The following is a 27,616-nucleotide window of genomic DNA, read 5'->3' as shown; positions in this document are numbered from 1 at the left end:
CCAAAAAAATTGAGTGATTCGTTACCCGTGGTTTTTTGTTTTGAGTAATTTTTTAATCAAAATTTTTACTTATTTTTTGATTTTTGAATGTATATAGCGTACTTCTATTTAAGAAGTCAAAAAGTTTGTTAAAATGTAAAAAAAAAAAAAATTAACTAACAACGAAAAAATCTACAAACCTATAAAACATTTTTATCTCAAAAATACATTTCATAACTGACAACCAAATGAAATTAAGCCATGATAAAAACTCTACGGTCCATTTGTATCTGCAATCACATTTTTTGCATCCCTCAAAGGGACGATATAGTATGTCTATTGGGCTCATATTATTATAAAAATTGATCATGTTTTAGAATTAGTCAAAAATATTGGTCATGCCGAAAATTATAATTTAACATAATATTTAAAAAACACATTTATATTAGAATTTTATTATAATATTGGATTGGAACTCATTTTTCATTTTATCTGAATCAAGATGTATTCCAAATATTATATGAAACGAGATCCAATCAATATGATTTTCTATGAGGCTAACATTTTACAAAAATAAATAGTTTCGATCATCAAAATAAGCTCGAGAAATACTCACAAATAGCTCTAACAAGACTGTGCAGGAGAGGATCCAAGTCCAACTATTTTTTTGGTTCGACGCTCAAGGGTGTTCAGGTCAGCTAATGCGCACCTTAACTAATCTCCTTCCCAGTCTGGTCAAAGGCAGGCCATACACGCCATCCACGGCGGGACTAAGTTTCACAAAAAACTACACTTTCTTGCATATTGAACCAAAAAATCGAACCTTAGTCAATTGTTTGGGGAGCCGGCACTAAGCTAAAACCGAAGAGACGGCTGCTTTAAGCCCCAAAAGATTTTCAAATTTTAAGGGTCTCTCCACTTTTGGTACCGTTTATAATAGCCTAGCACCATCATGGAAGTTGGATTTTGGTACCGTTTATAAACTTAACCACTGGTATTAAGTTTGGATTTTGGTAATGAGCAAAATTTGGTTATTTTATAGTTTTCTGCAAAAAAAAAAGTTGCCCTCCAATTCAGCATTTTCATGATCAGCCATGAGGCAACATAACCACTGGTATAAATACTAAGATGTCTTATTTTTCTACATAGTACTTTGAACTTAACTTGAATCTGAAATTTTGTCTTTATTTGAATTTTTTTCGCATTTGTTAGTTTTGCACCAAACTTTTGTGGATTATTGATTCATCTCAACGAAAGGAATCGAAAAAATAAATATTTTTACTTTTACGCAAGTATTTTGAGAAATAATCACTTGTTAGCAAAAAGAATGACATTTTGTCACTAAAAAGTGGTTATTTCTCAAAATACTTGGATAAAAAGTAAAATAAAAAATTTATTTTTCCGATTCTTCTCGAGACGAATCAATAACCCATAAAAGTTTGGTGCAAAACTAACAAATGCGAAAAAAATTCAAATAAGGACAAAATTTTCAGATTTAAGTTAAGTTCAAAAGAACGCAACCTGAAAATGCATATAGAACCATGTCCAAAAGTCACAACATGATAATGAAACCATGTCCAAAAGTCAGAATATTACATAAACTCAGTTTCAAATCTAGCAAATCATAACCTAATACATAGACATAACAAACCACTCAACTAGGTTACATTAAACCTAACTTAACAGCCCAAGTGGTTACAAAAAATAGTGCCCTGTCATTTCATTCATTTTCCTACATTTGGCCCATGTACTGATTCCTAACTAGGGATGTTGAAGTTTGAGTAGTCCCCCATAGGGGAGTGAGAAAATTATTGTTTTAACCCTAGAAAACGGGCCCATTTGCGTTTGGCGTTAAAAAGGCTAACGACAATTAGTAATTGGACCAAGTTGGAACAAAATGGAAAGTACAAAGTGTAAATCGAGCCAATTAAAACTGCAGGGACCAAGTTGACACAAACACTTAACTACAGGGACCATTTTGGTTTTTTTCCCTAAAATATATCAGAAAGCTAACATTTCACTTACAATTGATCACAGGCTTTTACCTTTCAGTAGGCTTTAATGCTATCTCCTGTGCAATTTTCAATGTATGCATTAGTTGCACCTAATCCGTGCATCATCACATGAATATATCGTAGGGAAATTTGGTTGGGAAAGCTACCTCATACTTCATGACATTGGATTCGTTTTGCAATTATAAGGCAACTTGTGGAGACACTTACTATGATAATAGTGGCCGAGGGTTTAAATTTGCTTGAATATAAGGACATTTTATCTTCATGAAACGTCTTCAAGTATTAGTAAGGTGCAGCCGGTATGCCTTTGAACCCAATGGTCCTGGGTTTAAAACCTTAGTCATTGCAATTATTAAGATAATTTCTAAAGACTCTGTCACGCAAGTTTTACCAGAAACCGAGGTTTGTGATGATGCCGGATCTGTAGCTTCAGAATGCATACCAAACAATTCTTGTTCTATTCCTTTTGTACAAGTTAATAATGTAGTAATTGACATAGTGTATGTGATAATAGTCTCCCTTGCATATGGATGTGCATATTGGTGAAATGTTCAAGTAGGCTCGTATCACACGTTAATCAATTTATACTCCTTATTAGTCATGTCAACTAGGGTCAGATCTTTATCAGGTCATCCAATTATCATTGTCTCACTCAGATTCTCAGAATCTATGGCTGTTTTCTTACTACATCTCTACTAAATCCGGTTCCTGAAAGCTACGCTTGGGATCGTGCTATTGGATTCTAGGGCATGTTGTGAAGTACCTGGGGAGAAATTGATTACATTGTTATGGTGGTTCTGTGACCTACTTATCCCACTTACTATGAAACTTCAAAGAGGAAGATACTTGATTTGGGGCCATGGTTCAACTTATAGTGTGTTGCAGAAGCAAACAAGGAACGCGTACCTACCAATTGTTGTGGGTTTAATCCTTATGGTTGACTAGATAATTAATCTAAAAACAAGGTAGCAACCAAAATTTATCAGAAGTTACTGAGGTTCCCCTTTTAATAATATGTTGCATTGATGTTCTTGCCTGTACCCAAAAACTAGTTGTGGTGATAGGTACATCTACAAAGATATCATTCATTTTTCTCCTAATTAGGAGTTATTTTGTAGTGTCTTGTTCTCTTGGGCATAGGTTTCATCTAAAGTCTGAACCTCTAATTGTGTGATTATATATTATAAATCTATCCCTTATGCCTTCTCTTTATTGTTTTACATTTGTTGGATTAGTCAAGCACTGATGCTTGTGAAATGTCACTGAGAAGTCATCTTGTTATTTTCATTTCAGGTGTTCAGAATTCAAACACGAAGAAGACGTGCTATTGGAATGTCTCATTATGATTGAATGGAGAAGGTTAACAATTTGTTTTTGTTTTTGTTTTTACTTCTATACAACTAATTATTAAATAGTAATCACATTACCCAGGAGTTCAACCGATAGGCTTATGCCTAAAGTGCATTACCCAGGAGTTCAACCGATAGGCTTATGTGCCTAAAGTGATGTTAGGCTTAAGATTCATCCTAAAATGTCCCATACAAATTTAATACATGACAGACTTCCGAAATTAATATCCTTTGAGGCTAGTTTGTGATTTCGTCTAATTACAAGATCATGGGTCGATGGAGTGATTGTTGTGTAGCTTTAATAGTGAGTAATAATAGCCTCCTTTTCCAACAGCAAGTAGATCAGAGTGTGATCCTTGCTCTGCAACCTTTCCATCCTTTATCGCAACTATGGTGTCTGACTTCTGTATCATGGATACTCGGTGAGCAACTACCACACAAGTTTTGCCAACCATCATTTCATCGAGAGCTTTTTGGACTAGATTCTCTGACTCCGAATCAAGGGCACTAGTTGCCTCATCAAGAAGAAAAATAGCTGGCTTCTTTAAGAAGGCTCGGGCAAGTGCGACCCTTTGCTTTTGGCCTCCTGATAGTTGGACTCCTCTTTGTCCACAGTATGTTTCATATCCCTCTTTCATGGAACTACATCCCATAGCCTTTTATTACTACTAGTGCGATGCCGATGCGCTCGCGCGTCGGTGTAACTGTATGATTTTGTGGAACTAGATGGATGTTATTGGTATTGTAGATTTTAGGTATTCATTCTGATGTATGTATTTATAAATTTTGGAAATGTGTAATTGTTGGGAGCATCATATGGCATACAATGAGTTTTAGGAAAGGTGCTGCATTACTAATTCGATGATAAATTAAACAGATGCATGAATAAGATTGTTGTGCTAAACATTCGGAAATTGTTGGGGATAATTATCTGCAAGAAGAATTGAAGGTAGCCATGCTGTTTTCATTTGAGCTAATGTAAAAACTATAAAACGAAGTGTCATTTAGTTTAAATTTATTTTGCATGTTGAAGAATTGTAAGAAAAGGTGCAGTTAGAACCATCATCATTGGCTAAGTAAATAATCATTAAAAAAAATGCAAAAAATCAACAAGACATATAGGCAGAATCGTAAGATCAATATGCAGTTGATATACAATAATTTGCGTTAATCAAAAAAGATAGGGAGAGCTAAACAATTATGATAGCATTCTGTTGTTGCTCAAGATTGACAATTGAAGTATCGTGCATGTTACATGGATGTTCAGCCCTTAAACTGAAAGTAAAATTACCAAATACATACTAATATGGTTCTTACAAGATCCGATTAATTATATTATAGAATTGCTACAGAATCCTAAAGGGTACTGAAAGTGTCGGATTCATTCATGACATCGTTACGTTCTTCATTGATGTGATCTTCTGCCAATTCGGCATAGTACTTGGCCTCGAGCTCTGAGAATTGTTTCTCAAATTCATTGTCAACAATAGAATGACATTCTTGCACTAAATCCAATACAGGTTGTTTAAGAATAATATTTCGAATTTCTGTAGGCATCTTTGGATCAATTGCTCTTAGGCGTAGCATGAACTCAATAACTTGTTCCTTGAATATGCCCAGTAGAATTGTTGGTTTGCTTGTAACTGATTCGCTTGAATTTGGGTCGTTTGTTGCAGCAATAAAACCATGTGAATTTTCATCACTTGGAGGTGAATCAGAAGCTTTACCATCCTTTTGTAAGACAAGGGGCCAAGTTGCGGCCTTCATTTGAACTCTGATCTTAATATTAATGAAAGAGTTCATCATAATTAATTAAACGATAATTTGCAAAGGATGAAAAAAATCATTCAAAAGTACACCATGAATAAATGCTGTCATACGATAAATTTTTAACATATCGGTTAAATGAAGGCACTAACATGAACAAGGGACAAAGTGAACAGAAGGGTAATCACAGAATTATTTCCATTGAATGTTGAAAAGCATGGATAGTGATGGAGCGATTAGTTGCTGTGCTAACCAGGGGTATTGTTCTACAATAATGGAGTGATCGGTTTCTATGTAAGAAAAGGGTTGTGTTTTGCTGTCGTGCGGATAAGCACAGTAATATTGGTGGAATGAACGCAGATGACTGAAACGTAAACTCAGATCTGGGAATAACAACTAACCTATTTAAGATCTTGCGAAGTATTGATTTGAAAATTACCTAAAGAGTTCGGGTTGCAGGTGTTCAAGTTGTGTTGAAGATGAAATCTTCTTCTGCAATTTTTGATCTCCCTCTGTGCAAAGCTGCTTTTGCTAGTTTTTTTCGCTGATGTCGCTCGTGGGTTTCCTTGGGGTGGTTTTATAAGATGTCGTACATAGTTGTAAATATATTTGACCTTGTATTCATAACTGTTTAGTTACTATTTTTTTAGGCGCGAAATGCAAGTATGATAAAAATCAACCTTTGGAACTTAGGTCTTGTTCTGGTTTTTTTAGCCCTTTGTTTTTTAATAGAAGATAATCTTAAGATCAAATATATTGAAACTGAAATTATCGTTTTTTTTTTCACCTTTGAAATGTATTTAATGAAATATGGTAAACAAAATTTATATTAATTTAAAAATTATTTGTGTAAACACAAGATTTTTGATATTTAAAAATATTCGTTTTCCTAAAGCTTCTTCTAATATGTATCTAGAATTATGCCTTAATCTTTTAGTAAAATTAAGAAATTTAATTTTTTTTATTGGCGTTTGAAAATTTCTAATTTTTACTACCACTTTTGCTATTTATCGTGCATATGTCATTGATATAAACCATTCATGTTGGGGATTTCAAATAGTGATGCACCTAGTGGAAAAAAATATTTGATTGGAATCATCAAAAAATATGCAAAATGACAAAAACTGCTCCATATGAACCAAGTGTATGTCAAAATTTCTCTATATGAATTATGTATATGTTAAGAGCATGTCTAACTCTTGAGTTTAAATTGGAGATGTGAATTTTTTCTGAAGGCTTATGTGGCATTTTGACATTTCCAATTGTACATAAAAGTCTCTTTTTTAACTGTTATGCCAAATTTAATTTATTTGACGTCAAGTTATTTCTCTTCAATTCTTAGGTTAAATTTTTTTTTTTTTACATTTTGGATTTGTTAAAATTGGCATGCCACTATTTTGATGCAAAAATTAATACGCTTGGAAGTACCTTCAATTTCACGTGGAATTAGCATTTTGAAAGATAACATGATTGGAAAGCTTGAAGCTGTCAAAATGATGTCTTGCATTGTTCACGTTACGTTTGATATCTTCTTTTGCAGATGCTTTAAGAATATTATCCATCAAAAGGGTTAGTTTGTGTCACGCCCTCGATTTTCAACATAATTATAAGAGATGTTCATAAATAAAACCTCACAATTATCTGTACCATAACCCCAAAAGGATTTAACAAGTCCATTTCCATAAATTACACTTCAATGTCCAAATGTTTACAAAAGGTACATAATCGGCTCAATGGCCCCAAATTCAACAAAAGTATCAAATGGAGTTACAAATACATCTTCCAAAAAGTGATTTACAAAGATGGCTAAGTAACTTCTTCAATGTTAGCTTTCAAAAGAGTGTCCATGCTCAAGCACTCCAAGCATGCAACTACTGCCCAAGGTTAGTACCTGAAATATAATGTAAGGTTTGAGCTACACTAGCCCAGTAGGAAGCTCTAATCTAACGATGTATGCAGATGAAATGCAGGAACGGTCATGGGATGAATGATGGCAACCAAAACCAACGGAAAGGGGCAACAGCAGTAATCCGATTCCAACCTTTCATTTTCAAAACCAATCATGTGTCTTATAAAACAAACTTTGAAAACACCATATGTCAAATGTGTCTCGTACATGTGTCATGAGCCGAAGCTCTCACTGGGCCAATTAAAGGACCCCAATGTCCTCTGCCAGGCTCTTTACCCATTCAGGATGTCCTGAAGTATCAAATACGAGCATATAGCTCATACCGGGCCAATTAAAGGACCCCGATGTCCTCTGCCGGGCACTTTACCCGTTCGGGATGTCCTGAAATGTTCTCGTCGTGTCCGTAAGTTTCGAAATCCTTTTATCGACACATGCATACCTTTCAAATCCAACAATGATTTATAAAATGATTTTCGTAAAATCCAGTTTAAATGAGCATCAAGGTTATGGATACGTTCAACGAAGTCGTTAGGTATGAGTAATTGAGTTAAGGGATCATTCAGGAAGTGTTTGGGTAGGTTGGAAGTGATTAGAAACCAAAACGGTGAAAAATGAAGCAAAACAATGAAAGCTAGAGATAAGCAGCAGGTATCGATACCTAACACAAAGATATCGATTCCATTTAGTCAAAAATGGTTCCAGACGCAAGGGTATCGATAACAATGGCAAATGGTATCGATAACAAGTGATTTTTTGGGTTTTGGATACAAAGGTATCGATAACAAAGGCTAAGGTATCGATAACAAGGTTGTTCGAGCAGATTTTCATGGGTTTCTCAACAACATCAACAACAATAACCACGATCAACGGCACAAATCAAGCAATAGAAACAAGTCATAAACATATATTGAAAGTTAGAACTCCCTACCTCAAGATTGAAGAACGAAATCGAAAGATTTTCCAAGCCCTAGCGCCAAATTTGAAAACGGAAGGATTACGCCTCTACCGAGCTCAAACCAACGATAAACGAGCTCTACTACGCAATGTAATGAAGGATTGAAGGCTGTTTTGTGAAGGCTTTAGGGTGATTTTGGGTGAGAGCAAGAGAGAGGGTGAGTGAGCCGAGAGAGGGAGGAGGGAACGGGGGAGTGAGAGAGATAGGAGAATTGGGGAATTTTTATTCCCTACACACATATATGCTATACATACACACTAAGCACATATCACACACTCACCCCTCAAATGCAACACTTTACACATTTTAACCCCAACCTCTATATTCCAAATCAATTTTCCTCCTTCCATCTCTTATAAAACATTTAAATAAATTTTATGAATTTACGGGTCTTTACAGTTTGGCAATACATTAATTTGGTAACTCACATATATGGAAAGTTAAAGAGTTCAATCGTACAACAATGAATACTTGGTTAGTTTATATTGATGGTTGTTAGAACTCAAATAGTAAACTAAAGCAACGGAAAAAATTCATGGATGGAAAACATGAAAAGTTATCAAAAGGGTTAGTTTGGCAATACATTAATTTGGTAACTCACATATATGGAAAGTTAAAGAGTTCAATCGTACAACAATGAATACTTGGTCAGTTTATATTGATGGTTGTTAGAACTCAAATAGTAAACTAAAGCAACGGGAAAAATTCATGGAAGGAAAACATGAAAAGCTTAAAAATCGATAAAAGTAAAATTAAATAAATCACAATTTGGGCATCGTAATTCCGTGGGATTCATTGGTCAAAGTATGTAAATTGCAATTTTGGTTGAAAAAGAAAGAGACAAGAAAATAAAAAGTTTTGGTTTGCTGAATAGTAAATTCCAAATTTCTTTTTGCTTTAAGTTTGTTTTGATTTTTTTATTTTTATATTTCTTGCTCGGATAAAGCCAAAAAATGAGTGAAAATATAACAAGAATTAATTGGGGTAGGCAGGAAGCTGCTGTCGTTGTTTCGATGTACGATTCGTTCGCTTCTCTCTTTTTTGGGTAAAACAATTACGCTTCTCTTGCTTTTTCTCTAGTTCTCATTTTTTATGCGTACAAGGGTTTTATAGCATTGTGGAGGGGGGTAGACTTTGAACGAGGCTTCCGCTGCTTATATCCTTTTCCCAACCCTAAGCCTCCAGTTCTTCTTCCATCTCTGTTGCTGGCTTATTTGTTGTTTGTGGAGCACACCAAAAAGGGCTTGGTAGCGATTTGAAACACAATCGATTAGTCTCTGCTAAATTCAGGTATGGTTTTCATCTTGGCTGATTAGCATGTGTGTATGTGTGTGCACGAGTTTCTGTTTCGTTGATTTTTTATTTTGCAGCGGCGGAAATGGAACATTTCTGCTTTAGGGTTTCTATTAGTTTGCTTTGTTAGTGGGTTTCGATCACAACAAGGGTTTGAACTTGTTTTTTTGTGTTGGTCTGGAATGCAGGGTTTAGATTAGTGCAAGGGTTTCTAATTGGGTTTGGAGTAAAACCAAATTTTCAATAATGGATTATATCTTGTTTTCCACTACCGTTACAGTTTAAGTAGGGTTTGAATATAAGTACTTTCATAGTTGGTAAGTTTTGTTTGAATCCGATCTCATCCTTAAGCGTGTTTGAGGAAAGTATAGGATGTTGGTTTGTGTTATTTTGTGGTGTATTTCGTGCAATGGTTTATAGCATTGGGGATTTCTGTTAGTATAATTCTCAAGTGCAGGTGCATGTGTGTTTGACTGTGTACAGTAATGTCTGCATAATTTGGTTGAGGTGCCGTGGGGGTGTGTATGTGTGCGTGTGTGAACGTACTGCAGTGTTAGGCTTCATTTTTTATCCTAATTTGCAGTTTAAAATTGCAGGTTTTGGTCCTGTTTGTGCAGGAAGGTTTTGGTTATGTTTTTGTGTAGGTTTTGGTGCCTCTTTGTTATTTAAAACTGATGGTTGTTTTGGGTGGCTGCATTTGTGTTTAGGTGGGAGGTTTTTGTTTAGTATTTTGGGTGGTAATGCTGAGATTTTTATAAGTTAATTTTTTATATATTTAAACCCAGATAATGCAAAGAATCTGAACCAAAACATGCAGTTTTAGACATATTGGGGATTTATGGTTGCATTATTTTTTTGGGGTATGAAACTATGGGTATTTATGGTTGCATTATTATTTTTTAATCTAAATTTGTGTTTCAACTATTTGAGTTGGCGATGATGAAATTTGAGTCGAATGTCTTGATTTGTGTTTCCAACTCTTTATTAGTGTTTGAGAGGCATGTGATGGCTTATTCATTAGATATTAGGAAGTAATGTTCCTAATTTATAGTGAATAAGCCCTCATATGTCTCGCAATGTTTTATGGAAACTTAGAACGCCATTGTGATGATTTGCAAAAGCTATTGTGGTTGCAAGATCTTGTTGTCTCAGCGCTCAATATCTATTGGTATGTCAAACGATAGCTACATACCAACATGTGTGTTAAATCGATTCTTATTGCAGGTTATTTGTCTTTTTCTTCGTTTATGAACCTTTACGATTTTAGCATTCAGTTTTTTCATAAACATTGATTTCTACATTTTTGTTCTACTCAGTTTAATCGGATCCATTTATTTTAGCTGTTATTGTTGGTTGGAAGATTGGCTTTGAACTGTACACATTATGTCCTTTATTTTGGTCATTTTTTCTATTGCATATCAGTCTGTTCTAATATTTTCTTTGACGATGATTTCATTGTAAATCTGAATATTAGTTGTGCGTTAAAATTATTCCTCAGGTATTTGTAATGCCTTTATGATTATTATTGGACAGCATATTGACCCAGATGTAATGATATTTGTAGTTTACATTTTGCCCAAATTTAACGATTTTGTACTCAGAGTAAGATTGAAAAAAAAACAAGAGTTGCAGAAAGCGAATACATATATGTATATTTTGGGCCTTTTGTTACATGGCTTGAAATCATTCGCTATTGACTAAAATGCTGTTAATCATAGGAGCTAATACTAAACTCGTTTTCACTTGTTGACCTGTTTTACAGATACAGCTCATTCTCGTGTAGCTGAATGGATATTGAATTTCCATTTGTGCGGTGTTTTCCTAAACACAAACGGTGCACTGATGGAATTGCTCGGGGTGTTTATTACCTTGTTAACTTTGCAGGTTATATTGAGGAAGTGGCCTCTTCCTTGTTGGTTGATGAAAATACTGTTGTGTATGAAGCGTGTGCTGATTTTCGAGAAAAGTATCGGTATATTTTTCCTATTGGATCAATAAAAGTCTGGAATTCCGAAGAAGCAATGCTGGCATGGGCAGATAAGATGATATGGTTTTCATTCTTGATTAGAAGCCATGAAAGTATGTATTATGATTTGTTACATATGGTCTGTATTCTGGTATTGAATTTTTTATATTTATGATGAGCTGTACATTCTGGAAAATGCAAATGAAGGGCCATGTTGGTTTACGAAAGATATTTCCACAGATAGCTAGCGTGATATATTATATGATCTAGCACTATTTTAGTTATTATATGGAATAGTATTTCCACAGATACCTGATTGGGACGAGAGATTTAGCAACTCATCTAAATCCTCTCTATGGATTTTGTTGAGGAATCGCGGCAAAATTTAGCCTGTTCATGTTATACACAATCAATTTGGAGAAGGTTGGGCTGATTTCTGGGATAACCACAAGCTGAGGCGTGGTTTTGAGCTTGTCTTTGGTTGTGAACGTAGTTGGATCTTTGATGTCGTTGTGTTAATGATCAACCTGGAACCCTTGTATTATAGCTGGTCTACAACTTGTAAGGCCCCGAATTTTGGGTACGTTAAATAAGAAATTTTATTGAAAAATAAACTGAGTCGGGCTCTTTATTACAACAAAACTTAAAAGAAATACTTTTATTACAAACGGGAGGGAACTAAGGTTCCTAACTGCTGCTCCGCTTGTTCTTCCACCACAGCTAGCTCCTCGGCTCCAAAGGCCTCCAAAGTATAAAGCCCACCCTGCTCATCTATGTGATCTGACATATTATACCAGCGTCGCCACCGATATAACATGCCAGGGTCACCAAAAAGGCAACACCGTGAGCTACAACGCTCAATAGAATAATCCAAACCCTCTAACCCAAGAGAATCAAAATACAAGATATAAATCATGCGTAACGACAACAGTTTATCAAATCCACATTTCTTATTCAAACTAACGTTAACGTTGACTTTTTTGACTCATCGTAGACCGTGACTTTATTTTCACCTTTCTTTTTCCAAACACCTTTCTAACTCACCCAACCTCGGTTCCGCCGCGCCGGGTTCCCGAGTGTCACACCTCAAAAATGAGAAGTGACCGGCTGTGAACCATGTGGCTAATCCATGGAACACGCAGCCTAAATAAATCAAAGTAACCGGAAATCAAATGATCCTTTTTTTTTGTTATTAATCAAATCAAAAGCCAAATGTGTCTCAATCATAAACATGGGGTACAACCATCCCATGAACCAAACAATATCCAGTAATCCAACAATAAAAAAAAGAATTTGTTATCTAACAAATGTTTTCAATGTGGAAGCGATTTAATAAAATAAAATTTGAATGAGACACCCTAAGGAGGTCAACAAAAGAAATCCTCGAGATGTCGCCAGAGTCTTTTCCTAACTCCCCAACTTGCCTGAAAGAGAAGTTGGAATAAATCCGTCAGCTGACGAGCTCAGTGAATAGCAAGTATGTATAATAAATAAAGTTGAAAGCGGGGATTAAAATAATTTATCATTAAATCATAAGTTGGCATACGAGGTGTCCAATAGAATATTAAATTAATCAATGAAGCATTTAACCAAATAAATATTCTTGGTGGTGATCACAACAATAACTTCATCAACAATGTGGAACCACAATCAAATAGTACCATGGCCAAAATAAATCTCATCAAAATTTGGATCCAATATCGAACTTAGAGTCACCAGGATTGGCAGCCCGTGGTACTTTTCCCTAAGACGATCCGGCGAAAGAAAGCCGTTAAGCATTAGGGTCACTGGCCTAACACGGTCTTTTCCCCAATGGCCAGGGTCACCAACACGAGAAGGAATAAGTTCCCTGGATTTCTGAAATAAATGTTCCCATTAATATCCACCAAGTTCTCACCAAAAAGAATATTAACAATTGATCTCAGAAAATTCATCGCATGCCAATTTATAGAACAACTTATAAACAGTTTTGATTCTCCGAATAACATCCATATAAATTTTTGAAGGGAATACTTTTAAGGGACACAGGAACCTTTCGAAAATACGTAACATACTTAACTACTCACCTGGGTCCAAAGGTAATCTAACTGAACAACGCGAAATGAAATTAACCTGAACAAAAGAATATTACGAAATAATTAACCAATATGGATACGGCGTTGGCCAAGTACTAACTAGGAAATAATATATCAATGAACTACCCAATCCCCAAGCTAGATAACTAATTCAGTACCAAACCGAAACTATAAAACCCAAACTTTGGATTTCAATTCCAAGCAATTTATCTCCTACGTAACCACCTGTTCTCCAATCCCAAACTCTTACCAAATAGACTTTGTTCACACAAGAATAACTACATAATCTACTCACCAATAGCACAAGCACACAGCCTTACCAATAGTATTTAACTTTTTCTGCCACATGTAGAAACTAGCATTATTATTTTCCCTAATCTCCAACACTACCAATTCCCACAACACCAGATCAATCTGCCGACTCACTTTACACAACCATGACAGCATATGCACATCACTTGCCGAGATCTCTTTCTCTCTCTCTCTCGCACACCAAAATCACCATGCTCACAAAACCCATACGGCACAAGCCTTTTTCGAACCCACCAAATTAAGCCTCACAAAAGGACAAACTCCAAACCCAAATTTGTTTGTTCATATATACTATTAATTGGTGGAATAAGAGATTTAAGAGGATAGAAGTGAATGGATTACCTGACCACAAGATGCCAAGAACTACCATGGCTATGGCTGCTTCGGCTCTCAAACGCTATTCTCCAATATAAAACCCTAATATCAGTAAATGAATATATGCATAAGTACAACACTTAAAAGCCCCACTACTCACGTGCTCCCTAAATTGTAGCTACTAATTAATCATGACATTTATAAACAAGATACAAACTAATTACTAAACTAATTAGCCTTACACCCTCAAAACTATTATAACGCCAGTTATACCCATAGGGTGCACAAAAATAACTAGTTAGGACCCGGCCATAACACCCAATTAACAAATGGCAATATAAATAAATAAATAAATAAATAAAATGTTAGGCCGTAACACCGAGTATCCTCACAATGGTTCCGCCGCGCTGGGTTCCCATTGGCACACAATTGCATTGGCTCCTCTCCACGGATAACCAAGCCACACACCCAACCTCGATTCCGCCGCGCCGGTCTCCCGAGTATCCTCACAATGGTTCCGCCGCGCCGGGTTTCCATTGGCATACATACACACAACTCACATAATGCCACCCAAAACCGGTCATTATGCAGTTTCAAAATATTTCCTCCCTCGGATAAACACATTTTCATCTTCGTTAACACACCCTAGGTGCCATATCTCTATTTTCTTGGTTCTCGTGTCACGTTATCATGCATAGACTCCGTGGTGTAGGACTTTCCACATAAACAAGCATTTATCTAAAACTCAAAATGAATCCAACAAGATCATCCAACTCTAGACTACTTAACATGCTTGAATCACCAATAATGAACATCATGCATTTCATACGTTCCCAACAAAAGATAACCTTATCTACTTTAATTGAAATGATCAAAGTTACTTCCTAATGAACTTATATTTAGAGTTTAGGGTACAAAACTACTTTATACTTGGGATAGTAGATAAGGATAACTACCGTTCTTCTTGGCGGTGGTCGGCTACTAAGATTTGGTCATCGGTTTTGGAATTTGGCGGCGTAACGGCGTCGGTTTGCTTCGAAAGGAAAAGAGATGTACTTTCTTTTCCTAGAAACAACTTTACTAAATAATGTGGACTTCTTTAAAGATCTATGGGTGGTTTTAGGAGGTGGTTTGGTGGTATTGCTCAAGAACTCTCAAGAACACAAGAAAACAAGAACTTTAGAACTAAGAACACTTGAAATTTCGAGAGAGAAGGAAGAGCAAAGTTTGAAGGTGTGTGTTTGAAGCTTGGAATGGCTTCTATTTATAGGCCAAGACCCTCCTCTCTCTCTCTCTCTCTAGCCGATTCTCTCTCTCTCTCTCTCTCTCTCTCTCTCTCACTTTTCTTTCACTTGTCATGGTTGATTGAAAGGTTGATGGGAGAAGTTAAGGCTTGCTTGCACACTAACCACCTAGTTTTAGGCTTGCATGGCTAGTTTAGTACCAAGGATGAGATTTTGGAAGATTTGTTGGAAGGAAAGGAGACAATGGTACAAGATTTGGTGTTTAAAGAATAATTGAAGGACAAAAGGTGATGGATTTGGAAGATATTCAACCCAAAAGTTGAAAAGGTGAAAGAACAACGAGGTACAAGTCCCATCTTCTTCTTCTTCCTTCCTCCTTCCCTCTCTCTCTCTCCCTCTTCCTCCCTCTCTCTCTGGGCCTCTCTCTCCTCTCTCTCTCTCTCACCCACATATATATGCATATATATATATATATATATATATATATGTACTAGAAAGACTAATACTAATAATATATAAGTAAGTACCTAAGTACAAGATTCTGGGGTTAAAAAGGTCAAGATTCTTCCATAAAACTAATACAAAAGGTACTAGTACTTAATTAATATAATAGTGTACTTTGTACTCTCGGGAATCTTAATAAAAGATTAGTTTAATAGGACTGGTACTTAGTTAGCAAGACTACCCTATGGACCAATGGATAATAAATCCCCTAATGGTTAATGACCAATGAGTAATAAAAGACGAGTACCTTAAATAATAAATTAAGCCTTATAAAAAGACTACATGTCCTTTTGCATGTGGCAATAACATATATGTATATATATATATATGTACTTATCAAGATATAATATTTGGAAAAGCTATTGTCCAATGGGTAAAGATTACCCTAACGGTTATTGTCCAAAGGTTAAAGAACAAAACCAAAACAATAAAAAAAAATAATTAAACAATTTCTAGTCTAGGGTTTGAAAAGGTTCAAAAGGTTCAAGATGCGCAAAATGGTCCATCTATGGTTAGGAAAAAGTAACTAGGTGACTTCCTAGTTTGGTTTCTCCAACAAGCCGGTTAGAAGCTAACTAGACTTGCTAAGTAGGGCTTAAAAGTTAAGAAACGATCCTTGAGGGGCTAAAGTGTAATTATGACCAACTACAGGAAAATTAAGGCAATATAAGCAATTTAAACAATAACTTGAATAACTTTTTATTTATTAAAATTCAGAGTTATTACAGTTCAAACCGCTAGAAGTTAATAAGAAAACTATCGAGCAATTAAGAGAAATTAAGAAATTTCGAATAACAACGAGATTTTTATTGAATGAAAAATCGGGGTTGTTACACAACTACTCATGAGTTCCAAAAGTCATCACTTATGCCTTTTGTGATTGATGATTTGGGTACGCCAAGTAAGTAAGTGTTCCAAAGGGTGTTAATTGTGTGCAATGATTCCTGTATTTTTTATTTGCAGTATGTGATTTGTGAGCAGGGCACCTCCGTACTAGTTGCTTTCCATCAATGATGTCGATTAAGGATAATATAATGCAATTTGGATACGATTGTGGTTCTGGAAAATGCATTTTTAAGGTTTGTATTTAACTTAATTACGTTATTTATGTAAACTTATGTCAACTTCTCATAATCATAATGGTTGATTTGAAACATCAGTTTGTTTTGTTTGATTATGTATTGGTGCAGTGAATGAATTATGCATACTAAAATGAGCTCTGGTTTCGTTTTTTCAGTATTTTATAATTGCAATGGATTTGCACATGTCCATTTAGAAATATGCATTATATTAATTATATGATTATGATAAGCACCCGAGAATGTAATGTAGGGTGCGCTAGTATTTAGTTTTAGTTTAATTTAATTAATAATTAGTTGTTGATTAACGTTGTTTGCTTGTAGAGTGTTCTAGTTCTGTTTTATAGGTAATTCGCCAAACATGGGAGTTTTCAAGGAGTAAGGCATGTCATTGCCCGAGCAGAACCAGAAATGGCCAAGGCAGAAGCTGGATGGCCAAGGCAGAAGCTTATTTGCTCGAGCAGAAAGCAGATTTGCCCGAGCAGAACCAGATTTGCCCGAGCAAGAGGCAGGCAGCAAGGCAAAGGATGACGGCCAAGCATCGAGCTAACCAGCTCGGCATCGATGTCAAGGCAAAAGTTCCATCGATGCCGAGACCCTTAGTGGTCCAATCCCCTAACCAGTTCGGCATCGATGTCAAGTCTTACAGTCCATCGATGCTGAGCCCCATAGTAGAGCACTCTAAGGCCGTTGCCATCGATGCCGAGCTACTTAAGAGCGAATTTTCTGAGCATCTTGGGAATATTCCAGGCGCGGATCTCCAAAGTATAAAAGCTTATGTCATTGTTTTGTAAAAACAAGTAGATAGATTCAATAGTACAATTTTCTAGATCTAGATTAGATTTCTTTGCAATTCAAATTGTTCTTGAGTGTTCTTCGTTTTCAGTTTTAAATATTTCAATTTCTGTCTTTAGCGGTTAGTTTTTGACATTGTCTCTTTAATTAAAGTTGTTAATTTTCTCCCGATCTATCTTAATCTCTAATTTTCTTCTAGTGTTGCTTTTCAATTATACTAAGTAGTTTTTCACTTGCTCTTATCTCTCTAGATATGGGTGAGTAGTTTTAAAGGTTAGGTCATGGGGTGATTAGCACCTCATGGCTTGGGCGAAAATTGCATTTTGCACCCAATAAAGCTTTAAACTTTGATTTGAAAATTGATGTGGGGTTCGGGTTTGTTTGTCAAATTACCGAGGTGTTAACCTCTTTGATCATGTGTAGGTGGGAGCTTCGCCTACCCACCACATATGATGCTTAGAGCTCTGTCGCTTGAGGTATTGCCAAATGAATTCTAGAGCTAGCTTGGTTCTCAAATCATTTTATCTTCCGATTTGAGAACTATAATCAAGTATCTTAAATTGTGTAATTGGGTGAAGAGTGTGATTTAGCTTGAGTCTTGAGTGTTGATAATTCCTAGACCTAGCCTATCTTTTCTCTAGTTAATTCGTTTTTAATTTAGCCCTTTTATTTCCACCGTTTAAAGTAAAACAAAGTTGGCTGTCTAAAAGCCGAAAGCCCTTACTTGCATCTACAAATCCGACCAAGCCATATAATTATTCCCTTGGGTACGATCCCGGATTTCCGGTTTATTATGCTTCAATCGACGTGTTAAACCCTACGCTTGGGGTATTATTCCACATTATATTGGAGAACGAAGCATTTTTGGCGCCGTTGCCGGGGATTTCATATTATGGCTTTTTTGGAGGTTCGACAAACCACTGTAAGTATCCCGCTTTCGTTTAGTAGTAGTTTAGTAGTTTATATGTTAGTAGTTCGTATTTAGTTTGGTGGATACCTCTAACCTAGTTCATCTAAATTTGAGGTGTAACGAAGCCAGGCTAAATATCGAGTTTGTTTTTAGTTAGTTTAGCGTAATTAATTTAGTTAGTTAGTTTAAATTTGATTGCATTGCTTAGCCGAGGTGGTGGCATAACCCCTCGCATATTCTGTTTGTTGAGTTGAGGTGGCGGGATGGCCCCTTCTGTCTAGTAGTTTGTTGGTAGTTAGTTAGTATTTTTGCTTGTGTATGCGTGTTTACCGAAGCCCAATTTCAAATCGGCTTCATCGTTCTTCTTCACCGCCAAGAATCCGTAGCATTGCCAGGGCGTATCCTGCCCACTCTCCGCCTCGCAAATTAAATCGCAATTGCAAAGGCCTAATAGCCGAAGAAGTTCCAGTTCGTACTCTGCGTGATTATCTGAATCCAGAACGGGCTCCTTAAGTATCTCCTATCGTTATTCCGACTCCGACCGCTGGGAATACATTTGAATTCAAGGCTGAGTATCTTTGAATAATTCTAGAGTTTCGGGGGCGAGAATTGGAAGATCCTTATTTGCATATCCGGGAGTTTGAGAATATTCTACACTCCTTTGTTACAGTTCCGGGGCAACTTGATCAAGCTCGTCTGAAGTTGTTCCCATTACCTCTCAAAGACAAGGCGAAACAATGGTTCAATTCTTTGAAGCCTCAATCTCTGCGTAACTGGGGAGAAGTCCAGGATGCTTTCACTACTAAGTTCTTTCCAGCAAGCAGGACAAAGTTACTTATCGATCAGATTCAATGTTTCAAGCAAAGGGATGGAGAGACTTACCACAAGTATTGGGAGCGTTACAAGGACTTGCTTATGTCGGTTCCTCATCACAACCTTCTATTGTATCTCAAAGTTAACTATTTCTACACAGGGTGTTCACAAGAGAGTAAACAGCTTCTGGATACTATGGGTGGAGGTGATTTTATGGGAAAGACACCGGAGGATGCTTGGGATTACTATGAGTCACTAGCTGAGAAAACCCAGTCTTGGCAGTTTACAGATCCAGGAGATAGAGCAATGTTCAATCAAGGTCCTTCAGGTTCAGGAAAATTCTCTATTGCGGAGCATACAACTTTTGAAACTCGATTGGAGAAGATTGCTCGAAAACTTGACAAGTTGGAATTAAAGAGTGCTCAATCTCAAGAAGTGAAAGTAGTGCGCCAAATGGAAGAAGTTTGTGTTATTTGTGAGATTGTGGGCCATTCTACCGAAGCGTGCCCCAATATTCCTGCTCTCAAGAACGTGATTAATGGGATTGCTCCAGAAGAAGTACAAGCCGTGCAACGCTTTGACCCTTATTCTCAATCTTACAATCCGGGGACAAGGCAACATCCAGCTTTCCGTTGGAATCAACCTGTTGAGGGGGGTTCTTCCCAAGCTCCACCACAAGCTCCTCAAATGCCTTGGAAGCAACCTCAGAATGCTTTCCGTTTCCCTCAAGCTCAAGGTCCGCCTGGTTTTGCTCCTTCTGCTCCATTTCCACATGCAAACCAATTTCAACAACAACCTACTCAGTTCCACCAACAACCACCAAAGCGTTCTTGGGAAGATCAATTTAGTGCTCTCTTACAAGGTCAAACTGCTATCAATGAGCAACAAACTCAAATGATGAATGATATTAGAAATCAGTTGGGCAAGTTGACAACTACAGTGGGTTTGCTACATCAAGAGAAAGGGAAGTTTCCTACTCAACCTAATCTGCAACCGACGTCTACTCCGCCAAATTCTCAAGGTCTTCACTTTGCTAGCTCTTCGGTGACTTTCCTCGAGCAAGCAAAGGCTATTATTTCTCTTCGGAGTGGGAAGACAGTTGACAATCAAGTGGTGATGCCTCCGGAACCTACCTTGCTACCTTCTCCTATCGAACGTTCAATTCCAATCCTTGGGGAATCTCCCAAGGAAGCAAGTAAGGAGACTCTTGTAGAAGAAGAAGAAAAGGATAAAGGTAAGAGCAAGGAAAGTGTACCGGATCCTCGAGTTATTCCAACACCGGCACCATTTCCCAACCGTTTGAAGGCTTTGGCGAAACCAAATTTGAATGCGGAGTTGCATGAGTTATTCAATCAAGTAAAGATCAACATTCCTCTCTTGGATGCAGTCAAGCAAATTCCCTCATATGCCAAGTTTCTTAAAGATCTATGCACTCGGAAGCGCAAGCTTAATGTTCAAAAGAAGATATTGCTTACTGAGCAAGTGAGTTCCATCATCCAGACAAATATCGCGCCTAAGTACAAGGATCCGGGAGCCCTACTATCGCTGTCACCATTGGAGGGAAGCGTATCGAACAAGCTTTACTTGATCTTGGTGCAAGTGTCAACCTGCTTCCGTTTTCTGTTTATCAAGAACTGGGTTTGGGAGAGATGAAGCCTACTCGTGTCACTCTCCAATTAGCCGATCGAAGCGTTCGTACACCAAGGGGAGTAGTGGAAGATGTTCTAGTCCAAGTTGATCAGTTTGTCTATCCGGTGGATTTTGTGATTCTTGATACAAATCCGACCGACTCTTCTGCTGCTTCTACTCCAGTGATTCTTGGAAGACCCTTCTTAGCCACGGCGGATGCAGTTATCAACTGTCGGAACGAACTTCTCAATATGACCTTCGGTAATATGAAGATGGAGGTCAATGTTTTTAATGTGGGTAGTCAAATGGGTGATGACGAGAACGTGAATGAAGTGAGCCTTATCGATACTCTCGTAGAAGAACACGTGGATGAGTTGCTTTTTAATGATCCTTTGGAAGTTGCTCTTACAGCCGAAGAGGTCGAATTTCTTGAGTCTTCTGAAGTGAGTTATTTGAGTTCATTGCTTGGTGAGGAAGATGAAGCTTGTGCTATAAATTCTTGGACTCCAAAGTTTGAAGAGTTTGAGGAGCTACCACCAATTGAGAAGAAGGTTCTCCCATCTAGTGTTGAGCCACTGAAATTGGAGTTGAAGCCCCTACCTGATACTTTGAAGTACGTTTTTCTTGGAGACAATGAGACCTATCCTGTGGTTATTTCCTCTTCTCTTGGGAATCTCCAAGAGATGAAGTTGATTAATTCACTAAGGAGGCACATGAAGGCTATAGGATGGACAATTGCTGATATCAAAGGGATCGATGCTACTCTGTGCTCTCACCATATTGCTTTGGAGGATAATGTCAAGCCATCTCGCCAACCTCAACGTCGCTTGAACCCTATTATGAAGGATGTAGTCCGTGCTGAAGTTTTGAAGCTTTTGGATGTGGGAATCATTTATCCTATTGCCGATAGTAAATGGGTGAGCCCGATTCAAGTTGTACCAAAGAAATCCGGAGTTACAATTGTGCGAAATGAGGAGAATGAGCTCGTACCTACTCGTGTTCAAACTGGATGGAGAGTTTGTATTGATTATCGGAAGCTCAACGCAAGTACCAGAAAGGATCACTTCCCCTTACCATTCATTGATCAGATCTTGGAGAAGATAGCCGGCCATGCATTCTATTGTTTCTTAGATGGTTATTCCGGTTACAATCAAATTGAAGTTGCTTTAGAGGATCAAGAGAAAACGACATTCACTTGCCCCTTCGGAACGTTCGCTTATCGTCGTATGCCTTTCGGTTTGTGCAATGCTCCTTGGACTTTTTCACGATGTATGATGGGGATTTTTAGTGATATGGTTGAGAAGATAGTAGAAGTTTTTATGGATGATTTCTCTGTTTTCGGTGATTCATTTGATTCATGCTTGGCCAATTTGGAGAAAGTTTTAACGAGATGTGAAGAGAAAATTTTGGTTCTGAATTGGGAGAAGTGTCACTTCATGGTCACTCAAGGGATTGTCTTGGGGCATATTATATCGTCAGATGGTATCGTGGTGGATAAGGCCAAGATCGATCTTATTTCCAATCTCCCGACTCCAAAATGCGTGAAGGATATCCGTTCATTTCTCGGGCATGCCGGATTCTATCGTCGGTTCATCAAAGACTTTAGTGCTATCTCTCGACCCTTGTGCCATCTTCTTGTCAAAGACGTTCCGTTTGAATGGACCTCCGCTTGTGAGCAAGCTTTTGCTAAGTTAAAGGCTAGTCTTACTTCTCATCCTATTGTGCAACCACCGGATTGGAGCCTTCCGTTTGAGCTTATGTGTGATGCAAGTGATTATGCTATAGGTGCTGTTTTGGGGCAAAGGAAGGACAAGCATCCGTATGTTATCCATTATGCAAGCAAGACTTTGAATGATGCTCAAGTGAATTACACCACCACGGAGAAAGAGTTACTTGCGGTAGTGTTTGCTCTTGATAAATTCCGGTCTTATCTCATTGGTGGCACCCCTATTGTTGTGTATACGAACCATTCTGCCCTCAAGTACCTACTTACCAAGCAAGATGCCAAAGCTCGTTTGATACGATGGATTTTACTTCACCAAGAGTTCAATTTGACTATCAAAGACAAAAAGGGTGTCGAGAATGTGGTAGCCGATCATTTATCAAGGTTACAGTTCGAGGATCCTACTCCAAGCTTACCTATTGTGGACACGTTTCCGGATGAACAATTGTTTGCTGTTTCGAGTACCCCATGGTTTGCAGATATAGTGAATTATTTGGATACGGGACTCCTACCGCCACATTGGTCTCCTCAAGAATGTCGTCGGTTCCTTCATGAAGTACGAATGTTCTTTTATAATGACCCTTATCTTTTCAAGTATTGCCAAGATCAAATAGTGCGCCGTTGTGTTCCAGATTCAGATCAACGAAGAATTCTTGAGTTTTGTCACTCAGAAGCTGGCGGAGGCCATTTCTCTTCTAAGAAAACTTTTGCCAAGGTGCTACAATGTGGATTCTATTGGCCAACCTTGCATAAGAATGCTCATCACTTTTGTGTAGCTTGTGAACATTGTCAAAAGCTTGGGAGTGTGTCTCGGAGGGACGAAATGCCATTGACTAACATTATGGTGGTTGAGATCTTTGACTGCTGGGGCATAGACTTCATGGGACCTTTTCCCGTTTCTTTCGGAAACCTGTACATCTTATTGGCGGTTTGATTATGTTTCAAAATGGGTAGAAGCCATCGCAACACGGACCAATGATGCCAAGGTAGTGGTGGAGTTTCTCAAGGACAACATTCTTTCACGTTTTGGGATGCCGAGAGCAATCATAAGCGACCAAGGAACTCATTTTTGCAATCGTGTTTTTGGGGCATTAATGAAGAAGTACGGTATCACTCACAAGGTCTCCACTGCTTATCATCCTCAGACGAATGGACAAGCTGAGTTGGCAAATAGGGAAATCAAGCACATTTTGGAAAAGACGGTGAATCCGAACCGAATAGATTGGAGTCTTCGTTTGACCGATGCACTTTGGGCTTATCGCACAGCATACAAGACCATTTTGGGAGCTTCGCCGTAGCATTTGGTTTTTGGAAAAGCATGCCATCTTCCGGTAGAGCTCGAGCACAAAGCATATTGGGCAATCAAGACACTTAATTATCGTTTACCGACCGCCGGAGCACACAGAAAGCTCCAACTCAATGAGCTTGAAGAAATTCGGAGAGATGCTTATGACAACACCGCCATTTACAAAGCAAAAGTCAAGGCTTTTCACGACAAGCGAATTCACCGAAAAGAGTTTGAAGTTGGACAAAGGGTACTCCTATACAACTCTAAGCTTCATTTGTTTCCCGGTAAATTACGTTCTCGTTGGACTGGCCCTTATATTGTTGAACATGTTTATCCTCATGGTGCTGTTGATGTTGTGAATCCGTTAAATGGTAAATCTTTAAAGTTAATGGCCAAAAGCTTAAACCGTTTATTGGTACTTTTGAGTTTGGAGAACCGGATGAGGAGTTAATCGATCCAGTTTACACGGTTGATTAGTTTGATACTTAAAATTGCACGGGGAGCGAAAGCGTAACCGCTGAACTTAACTGTTTGTCGGACCCGGCCCCCGGGTAGGGGGTACCCTCCATTGACTTGGGTATATGTAGCTTCGCACGCCACTACTAAAAGAAGGATCGTGTGCCCAGCTCTGGTTCGAAGGGCAAATCATTTAATATCAGTGACATAGGGCTTTAATTAGCTTTTCTGATAGGAGTAATTCACAGTAAACCACTCACATTTCCCAGATTAGCCCTAACAGAGGCGGTATAGATCCTTAGGTTAGGCCTTGATACTCCCGTGCTTGCGCACTTGGCTCTATCTTGTTGCTTGCCTGGTTACGATCTTAGGGGACGCTGGACTTCATTGTTTGGCGGAGTCTAGCTGTGACTTTGACGCTTCGAGTTCTGATATTAAATTTGTATATAATGTGCATATTTGTTCTTTCTTTCTTGCTTTGTTTCTCTTTCAGTTTAGTTATGCATGCTTTGTCTTGTAGTGTTTTGTTTTGTTTTGTTTTGTTCTGTATTTGCATCAAATAAAATCTTGGAGATACATCACATGCAAAAGATTTCACCAATGTGTTAGTGTAAAAAGGGCTTTCATTAGTTCTTCTTGGTAATAGTTTATCGTTAATGATCCATGCTCTCCGCGATTGCCCCTAATCGGAGGCAACTTAGGTCTGTGAGCGAGGTTTGATATTGCCTAGAGTGCACGCTAGGTTATATTGCATCTTACTTTGTTTTGATCCTAGGGGACGCTGGACTTCATTGTTTGGCGAGGTCAAGTGATAGATTTTATTACGGGCGCTAGCATAACACGTGTTCAACGGTCTAGTATAGCCACCCATTTTTTACCCCACCGGTAGGGAATGGGAAGAAAAGTATGATTTGTGTGATCGCGTGAGGATCGGGTGGTGCATTTCATTATGTTTTGCATGTTTTCATTTGTTCTTTGCATTGTCTTTATGTTTTGTCTTTTAGTTTGTGTTTGTTTGGAAGCCGGATAACACGGGCCGGTGGTTCTAATGTCATGTGTTTTGTGGAAGGTCGTTCTCTAAGTCTTGCAGGGTTTATGTGCTACCACACCAGCCTTGGTGGATTGGGTCTAAAGCCGGAGTGAGTGAGGCGTTCAGGAGCCCTAAGTATGGGTACGGCTAAGCGCCGTGGTTGTTAATCTGATAAAGCTTTGGATATGGCCCTGTGTGACTAGCTGTGGTTCCGAGTTGGTAGAACCGAGGGAGTAAACCCTAGAAGCATCTAATCTGGCTGGAGCAAAACATTGACATAAAATCCTCCAACTTGGTCGAGGTATTTAGGGGTTGACATTCCCCTTGGACGGTACATTCGCGCACTTTTCCTTTCTTCGCTCTTGTTCCTAATGCTATGAGGGCATAACATCGTTTAAGTTGAGGGGAGGGGTTAGCTTATGTGCTATTTGGTTGATTTGTTTGATTTTGTGAAAATTTTGAAAATTTCAAAAATAAGAGAAATTTCAAAAATAAAAAACATGAGAAAATTGAAAATTTTTAAAAATAAATAAAAGGTTTTTACTTGCAATCCTTCCTTTTGTCATAGTTTTTAGTTTTGTTCATGACTTGTTGCATGCTCAATCGTTGTTGGTTAGCAAGAATTCGTAGCAATCCTAAGAATTTTGTGCTTTTTAATTTGCATGCTTAGTTGAAAATTGAACAGTTTTAGGTGTTGAGTTAAGTTTTTGAGCAAGTTTTGACCCATATCCCCATCTTTCAATAAAAATGCTTGTAGTTAGGAGAATAATCGCATGTCCATGTCTAATTGTGTTTAAATGTCGATTTTCAATCATTTTGGAATCCAAAGCGCACTTAGGAAAGGATACAAGGCATCCTTTGCATGATCATACCACATATGTGTCACCTAATCCTATTTTGCATCCTGTTATTCTCCCATTCTTTGCTTAGCCTAAGTGACCGGTTGTTTGGAGGGTTGTTGGTGTTGTTTTCAATATGCAAAGGTCTTTTTGGGGCTGTTGAATCAGTTGTTGGAAGTTCTGGGGACCAAATTGAAGCAAAGAAAAACTTTTTGGATTAAGGGCTTCGGCATCGATGGGATTCAACACTTTACATCGATGCCGGCTAGATCTAAGCAAGCGGTTAACAGGCTCGGCATCGATGGAGGAAAAGAAGTGACATCGCTGCCGAGCAGCCTACCTCACCAGGCCGTTAAAGGGATCGGCATCGATGGACTGCAATACTTTACATCGATGCCGGTTGGACTTTGAGCAACAGAACAGTGCTGATCTCGTCAGAAACGAAAAGAAATCCATCCTACCTTCTGAAACCCGACTGCCCCACTCCCCTTCCTCCAAAAACCCCACCAAAACCCTAGCCTAACCACCAAATCACCCACTTTTCCACAGAAAACTTCCCAATCTTCCATCTCCTTCAACAATACACAAGTTTCTTCCACCAATTTTGGGTTTCCAAGCAAAAACAAGGTAAACCCAAATTTTCCCCTTTCAAATCCGAAATTTATACTATTTTTCCATAACAATCCTTGTTTCTTCCTATCTTTTCACTCATATACACTCCCTCCACCATATTTTGACCCTACAATCACCCATTCCACTCAAAAACTTAAAAATCCCATAAACCCTAGCATAAATCCGAAAATACCCAAACCAAAATTCAAAAAATCCCTTTTTGCCTACAATGCCGAGAATCAAGCAAACCGCGCACCGTGCTCCTCCTTCTCAATCAGAAATCGAGGAGGAGGATGATTTCATGGCTGAAAGTGAAGAAGAAAATCAGCCCGCGGAGGCTTCTGGATCTAGGAGTAAGCGGAGGAGGCGGACTCCGGGTCAGATTGCAGTGGATAAGAGGAGGGTTTGGGAGGATAGTTTTATGGGCAGAAAGTTCAAAAATGAGAGGCAAGTGGATGCTACGGCATTGGCCGATGATCACACGGGGCTTCGGTACATCATGAGAAAAGGTTTGAATTTCTGGACTGAGCCGTTATTGGGTTATAATAAGAATGCTGCTATTGAGTTTTATAAGTTCATGATTATTCCTGAGGGTGATTGGGAAAGTGACCTGGCTGTTGGAATTTTTTCGAAAGTAGGGGGAATAGATATTATGATTACTCCTAATGATATTGCTGCATATCTGAAAATTCAAAGGCCTCCTCCTGAATCTGTGAATTACCCTAGAAAGGATGAGTTGATTGATTTGCAAGTAGTAAA

At 38.0% G+C, this 27,616-nt stretch overlaps 1 protein-coding gene across 2 annotated transcripts; it reads right to left on the bottom strand.

The window, feature by feature from the left end:
- Positions 1-4,555: 4,555 nt before the first annotated feature.
- LOC131310007 (uncharacterized) lies at positions 4,556-5,677 on the bottom strand. 2 transcript variants are annotated; one of them, XM_058336768.1, is made up of 2 exons: positions 5,550-5,677; positions 4,556-5,122 (listed from the first exon to the last, which is right to left on the bottom strand). In XM_058336768.1, the coding sequence occupies exon 2, from the start codon at positions 5,108-5,110 to the stop codon at positions 4,700-4,702; it is 411 nt and encodes a 136-aa protein (XP_058192751.1). In that variant the 5' UTR covers positions 5,111-5,122; positions 5,550-5,677; the 3' UTR covers positions 4,556-4,699. The 2 variants fall into 2 exon arrangements, with proteins under 2 accessions (XP_058192751.1, XP_058192752.1); XM_058336769.1 differs by having other exon boundaries at positions 4,556-5,117; positions 5,550-5,648.
- Between the last annotated feature and the right edge of the window lie 21,939 nt (positions 5,678-27,616).

This window comes from Rhododendron vialii, chromosome 12a, assembly GCF_030253575.1.
Source record: "Rhododendron vialii isolate Sample 1 chromosome 12a, ASM3025357v1".
Lineage (NCBI taxonomy): Eukaryota > Viridiplantae > Streptophyta > Magnoliopsida > Ericales > Ericaceae > Rhododendron > Rhododendron vialii.
This window is presented reverse-complemented; position numbering and strand designations above follow the sequence as displayed.